Raw genomic sequence first — 7,347 nt, 5'->3', positions numbered from 1 at the left:
AACATCAAGAATGGTACTTTTAAATTAGTTTAAAATACTTGAAAATATAAATAGATAGTCAAAAACAAATATCTGAAATAGTTAAAGTATACTCAAATCACCAAAATACTTAAAATAATTATTGATTTCGTATCCAAAATTTTAAATCAAACCAATTGATATGTTAAGCTTAGGTATTCTGACATATGTTATTTAAATTTATAGGTAATATATTACTTTATTTATAGATTTTGAGAAATTTAAAATATATAGTGATTTAAAACTTTAAAATAATTTAAATAGGTTATCCAAACCCAAACCAAACCCGCAAAGATCTGAAACAAACTCAAACAAAAATTGAGAAACATCCTAATAGGACTGAAATCTTTGACCCCGAAAACCCGAAACGCAAACCGATCAGAACCAAACCCGTATGGATGTCTGAAAACCCATCCTTAGTCATTATTATATATCGTATAATTTCATCATATAATTAATCGTATTTTATATGTACCATCATATAAGTAATCATATAATTAATAGTATTTAATACGTATCATCATATAAATAATTACATATATTATATTTTAAAAACTTAATATGAAATATAAAAACCATAATTTGAGTTGGTATTTCAAATTGGGCTTTGTATTGTATTTTTCTTATATATATTGACAACATTCTTTTATAATGGACTTAATAACTTAAGCCCATTAATTTTCCTGTTTAATACTACTATCTTTGTTTCCAAACAAAATTATTTTTTTTTAAAAAGACTACAATCCATGTTTCCAAACACACCAAATTTTTTAAAAAACTCTTATCCAAGTATCCAAACGCACCGAATTTGTACTTCACCTTTAATAAGATAGACTAGATTTTGACCCGCGCTTCGAAAGCGCGGATATTATTTTTCACTTTTATAAATATATTATTTGTTTGTAATTATTGAGTTTATTTATTTTAATAAAATTTTATTTATAATAAATTCGACACATAGAGTATCTCTGATAAACTATGTATTTCTCTAGTTTTGTTTTATTCGCTCTTCAATCAACATATTTATTTGGCTTATTGTTAAAATAAATGATTATAGACTTTGATCTCCGCACCTCCACGGATGTATATTTTAAAAAATATGATGATATTTGTTTTTCATGTAATTATTAGGGTTTGGCAAAATGAATCCGAAGAACAGAACTGATACCAATCCATAAATATAATACCAAACCTGAACATAAATTGATTAAATATTCGAATTATTCAAAATTTTGTTAGTTAGAGAACCGAATCGGATCCGAACCGAAGTATTCGTGTACCTGAATTTATCTAAAAATAGATTTATATACTTATATATTAATTATTTTTATATTTAACGTATATAAAACATCAAGAATGATACTTTTAAATTGGTTTAAAATACTTGAAAATATATATAGATAGTTAAAAACAAATATCTGAAATAGTTAAAGTATACTCAAATCACAAAAAATACTTAAAATAATTATTGATTTCGTATCCAAATTTTTAAATCAAACCAATTGATATGTTAAGCTTAGGTATTCTGACATATATTATTTAAATTTATAGGTAATATATTACTTTATTTATATATTTTGAGAAATTTTAAATATATAGTGAATTAAAACTTTAAAAATAATTTAAATAGGTTATCCAAACCCAAACCAAACCCGCAAAAATCCGAATCAAACTCAAACAAAAATTTAGAAACATCCTAATAGGACTGAAACTTTGACCTCGAAAACCCGAAATGCAAACCGATCAGAACCAAACCCGTATGGATGTCTGAAAACCCATCCTTAGTCATTATTATATATCGTATAATTTCATCATATAATTAATCGTATTTTATATGTACCATCATATAAGTTATCATATAATTAATAGTATTTAATACGTATCATCATATAAATAATTACATATATTATATTTTAAAAACTTAATATGAAATATAAAAACCATAATTTGAGTTGGTATTTCAAATTGGGCTTTGTATTTGACTTAATAACTTAAGCCCATTACTTTTTCTATTTAATACTACTATCTTTGTTTCCAAACAATTTTTTTTTAAAAGACTACAATCAATGTTTCCAAACACAACAATTTTTTTTAATACTCTTATTCAAGTATCCAAACACACCGAAATTGTACTTCAGCTTTAATAAGATAGATGAGATCCGAAGGTTTGCAGCGCGCATTATCATGCTGTACAATTCAAAATTTTCTCATCAAAATTTTTATTTACATTTTTGTTCTTGTATTTCTAACTATATTGTTTTTTTTTTTAACAAAGAAAATGGTTAAACCCGGGCCACTAATGGAACCAAGCCTAACCCCCGGGTGGGAGGTGCAACCCACGGATAGATCCTCTCCCAAGTATTCAAATGAGTCCTAAACAATGGACTCATATCCGTGTGGCCACTTAAAGATGTTTGCAGCTGTGGAGATTCGAACTCGGGAGTATTGGGAATCTCACCCTCAACCCGAAATTCTAACTATATTGTTTACTTCGACCTTTGGAGATACGAAGTATAACTTTTATTGTAATAATTAAACTATATAATCCGAAACGACCTATTAACACTAACAAATCAACACAATGAGTAAAATCGGGTCGGGACTAAATAGACCACCCAACAATAATAATTTTTTCTTTTTCTTTATAATCTTGTCTTCAAATTAATCTGAACATAACATTTATCTTTGAAATCATGTGATAATTCACTTTATAGAAACCTAAACTATATGAATCGAAATCCCACTTATCAAGCACCTTTTTTTAACTCTCAAGTCTCAACGCACTTACCTGTCCACATTTTAATCTTCCTCATAATTACACTTTTTAAGAATAAAATATTAGTATTAGTAAGAATACACATTCAAAGAATCAACTCTAAAGTAAATGGTAATCCAGACCTAATTACTATCAATAAATAGTAGGATATCGAAAGAGTTTGACTAAATCAAATTTTGTCCAAGTACTCTCTAATCTTTTCTATACATCCCCTCAAGATCCGAAAACAAAAAATATATCTTTCTCTCAAGTAAGCAACTTCAAAATCTCGTTAACCCACCAACACAACCACCAAAGAAGAAAAAAAAAAAAGACGGATCTCTTTCTCTGAAAAAGTCTCGCCCTTTTGTTTCTACCTTTCAAAAACTAAACTTCTTCTCTCTCCTTAAACTTCCTCAAACTGTTCAGTTCTGTCTGGTAATAAAAACAAATCCTGAAGTCAATTTCTTCGTCAAGATTCGCTTTTTTTTAACATCTCTGTTCTCCTGATTCATGGACTTCACGAACTCCTGAGTCTCTACCCAGAAAACCCACTATGGACATCGAATCCAGAACCTATCAGAACACCGTCAAGGTGATGTCTCCACAAAACCGATTCTCAAGATCGATCCAAAGCTCTAACCTTTAATTTTTTTTTGATTTTGCAGAAGGAAACATGGAGAACAGTATTGACATTAGCATATCAGAGCCTAGGAGTCGTATACGGAGACTTGAGCATCTCTCCTCTCTACGTATTCAAAAGCACCTTCGCCGAAGACATCGAGCACTCCGAGTCCAACGAAGAGATCTTCGGCGTCTTGTCCTTCATCTTCTGGACCATCACCCTCGTCCCTCTCTTCAAATACGTCTTCATCGTCCTCAGGGCTGACGACAACGGCGAAGGTGGCACCTTCGCCCTCTACTCCCTCCTCTGCCGCCACGCCCGCGTCAACCCGCTCCCGAGCTGCCAGCTGGCCGACGAGAACCTCGCCGAGTACAAGACCGGGTCGTCTCCCCCGTCGGATGAGATGTGCCCTCCGTCGGGTTTCGCGGCGAGGTTGAAGTCCACGCTCGAGAAACAGAGAGTGCTGCAGAAGGTTTTGCTCGTCCTGGCTTTGGTCGGGACTTGTATGGTGATTGGCGATGGTGTCCTAACGCCTGCCATTTCCGGTTATTATTTTCTCTGTTTCCTTCTTGTTTGCTCTCCGACAAAGACATGATTTTTGTTTTGTTTCTACTGTTTATTTTGTGTCTGTTACAGTTTTTTCTGCAGTATCAGGTGTTGAGCTTTCAACTGCCAAGGAGCATCACAAGTGTGAGTTCCTTTTTTTTTATTTTATTTTCTTGATTAATTAGTTTCATAGACTCTTTTATAAATTTGTGTTTTGATTTATTTTCTTGATTAATTAGTTTCATAGACTCTTTTTATATTTGTGTGTTTTGTTTTATTTTCTTGATTAATTAGTTTCATAGACTCTTTTTAAATTTATGTGTTTTGTTTTGTTATGTTGCAGATATAGAAGTACCTGCTGCTTGTGTGATTCTGATAGCTTTGTTTGCGCTTCAGCACTACGGTACACACAGGGTGGGGTTCTTGTTCGCCCCGGTGATTCTCTTGTGGCTTATGTGCATCAGCTCCATCGGTGTTTACAATATTTTCCGTTGGAACCCTCATGTCTACCAAGCCCTCTCTCCTTATTACATGTACAAGTTCCTCAAGAAAACTCAGAGCAGAGGCTGGATGTCTCTCGGTGGGATCTTGCTTTGCATCACAGGCTCGGAAGCAATGTTTGCTGATCTCGGTCACTTCTCTCAGCTCTCAATCAAGGTATGTTCAAGAAACCGCTAGACCGTAACTAGACGCTTTATAGAGGATTATAAGTTTAGTATTGAAGGATGTTATTACTCTTGTGTGCAGATTGCTTTTACATCACTTGTGTACCCGTCTTTGATACTGGCATACATGGGACAAGCAGCTTATCTCTCTCAGCATCATGTCATCGACACCAATTACAACATTGGGTTCTATGTATCTGTACCAGAGAAGCTGAGATGGCCTGTTCTTGTGATCGCTATACTCGCTGCTGTTGTTGGAAGCCAAGCCATCATCACCGGAACGTTCTCCATCATCAAACAGTGCTCTGCTTTGGGATGCTTCCCTAAAGTGAAGATCGTTCATACGTCGTCGAAAATCCACGGTCAGATATACATCCCTGAGATCAACTGGCTCTTGATGGTCCTCTGTTTAGCCGTCACCATCGGGTTCAGAGATACCAAGCGGTTGGGTAATGCTTCAGGTAATGTGTATATGATATGACTTCTACACCTGCTTCAGGTAGTTTTGAGACCGTTGCTAAGTAATGTTTCTTTTTATAGGTTTGGCGGTTATAACCGTTATGCTGGTGACGACATGTCTCATGTCGTTAGTGATCGTACTCTGCTGGCACAAGAACATCCTCTTCGCGGTCGCGTTCGTCGTGTTCTTCGGCACCATCGAGTCGCTCTACTTCACGGCAAGCCTCATCAAGTTCCTCGAAGGCGCGTGGGTCCCGGTCGCGCTCTCCCTGTGCTTCCTTGCGGCGATGTGCACGTGGCACTACGGGACGCTCAAGCGTTACGAGTTCGACGTGCAGAACAAAGTCTCTGTCAACTGGCTCCTCGGCCTGGGACAGACGCTCGGGATCAAACGCGTCCGCGGAGTCGGGCTCATACACACCGAGCTTGTCTCCGGCGTTCCGGCGATCTTTTCTCATTTCGTAACCAACCTCCCTGCCTTCCACCAAGTGCTTGTTTTCCTCTGCGTCAAGTCCGTCCCGGTCCCGCATGTCCGGCCAGAAGAAAGGTTTCTCGTCGGACGCGTGGGGCCGAAACAGTACCGGATGTACCGGTGCATTGTTCGGTACGGGTACCGCGATGTCCACAAAGACGACATCGAGTTCGAAGGCGATCTTGTGTGTAGCATCGCGGAGTTTGTCCGGTCTGAAGCCGCAACCGCGGTCGAGGAGACTAATGATGATGAAGATGAGAGAATGTCGGTGGTCGGGACGTGCTCGACGTACATGCAAGGGGTCGAGGATCAGGACGGGAGCGATCCTGACGACCCGGATAAGCCCGGGACATCAGAGATTCGATCTCCGAAGGTGAAGAAGAAGAAGAAGAGTAAGGTGAAAAAGAGAGTGAGGTTCGTTGTGCCGGAGACTCCAAAGATAGAGAAGGAGACGAGGGAGGAGTTGATGGAGCTAACGGAGGCGCGTGAGGGAGGCGTGGCTTATATAATGGGAAACGCGTATATGAGAGCGAAGCATGGTTCAGGGTTGGTGAAGAGATTGGCTATTAACGTTGTATACGAGTTTCTTAGGAGGAACACTAGAGGTCCAAGAACCGCACTTACCTCGCCTCATGCGTCGACGTTAGAAGTTGGAATGATCTACCATGTTTAAAAGGGGTATATTCGTCTTCTGTTATTTTGTACATGGTTTTGGTGTGTTAATTTGAAAAGTGAAATAGATTGTAGCTCAAGAAATTTTGTATTGTGGAGGTTTTGCTAAAGGTTAACTCACATTTCGAGTCGCATAGAGTAATTTTTTGACATAAAAATATCTTTGGTACAAATCATTTGGTGTAAGTGTATACCATATTGTAATACATTGTTCCAGATTTTTTATAAGAGAATACTGAACAGAGTAATATCATCTGTTAGACTATTTGTTATATGATTTATGAAATTATATACTAACAGACTTAAATGATATAAAAAAGATTTGGATTAATCAAAATTTACGTCAATTGGTTTTAAGTTGAAAAAGTGTGCTGCGTTTTTACTGTCTTGCTCAGTTCTTATAAGAATCCCGGCTAGTCATTGACTGTTAAGTCTCTGTTTTTCATTCTATTGATGTTGTGTTTCTGGGTTTTTGAAGGAGATTATGGGTTTAGTTTATGAATATAAAACCCGTGTGTTTTGGTGTAAGCTTCCCCGTAATGGGCTTAGCTGCTGGAGATTTCTGTTTTCTGCCAGCTTTAGTATTCCAACTCTGTATGTTCTCTGATGGTATCAATGAAACTCTTGTGACAAAAAAAAACAATATCTCACGTGCAGAATATAAAAATATTTTTCAAAGATACGAAGATTAATTAATTTAATGCACCTTCCCTACCATTGATTCTGAGACTTTTTCGAAAAATAACTAGAATTTAAATATATTCACAAAATATATTAATATTTTATATAAGAGTATTTTCTAACATTCTCCACTAGTCTATGTTGTTTTCTTTTTATAGTTGGATATTATGTTCTTATGTTTTGGAGAAAATACATATGGGTACTTGATACTCATCTTATTTAATCTGCAATTATCCTTTCAAAATTTAAAAGTGGATTCGTTTTGTTACAGTGAATCACATGAAGCAGAAACCAAGTGAATGTTATCAAACAAAATGCAATCACATACATAAGTGATCTAATATACTTCAATATTTACAGATAAACATGCTTTAGAATCGTAAAAAAGATTGAAACATATTTTTGCTTATTCCATTTGGCATAACATACTTTACACAGAACATATATAAGTGAT

General features: G+C 35.9%; 1 protein-coding gene across 1 annotated transcript; it reads left to right on the top strand.

The window, feature by feature from the left end:
- Positions 1-3,002: 3,002 nt before the first annotated feature.
- LOC108828667 (potassium transporter 6) lies at positions 3,003-6,385 on the top strand. The gene is made up of 6 exons (XM_018602416.2): positions 3,003-3,368; positions 3,442-3,943; positions 4,035-4,088; positions 4,288-4,601; positions 4,692-5,070; positions 5,150-6,385. Exons 1-6 carry the CDS (start codon positions 3,330-3,332, stop codon positions 6,211-6,213), a joined length of 2,352 nt encoding a protein of 783 aa, XP_018457918.1. The 5' UTR covers positions 3,003-3,329; the 3' UTR covers positions 6,214-6,385.
- The last annotated feature ends 962 nt before the right edge of the window (positions 6,386-7,347 follow it).

The sequence above is a fragment of the Raphanus sativus genome, chromosome 9 (assembly GCF_000801105.2).
Source record: "Raphanus sativus cultivar WK10039 chromosome 9, ASM80110v3, whole genome shotgun sequence".
NCBI lineage: Eukaryota > Viridiplantae > Streptophyta > Magnoliopsida > Brassicales > Brassicaceae > Raphanus > Raphanus sativus.
This window is presented reverse-complemented; position numbering and strand designations above follow the sequence as displayed.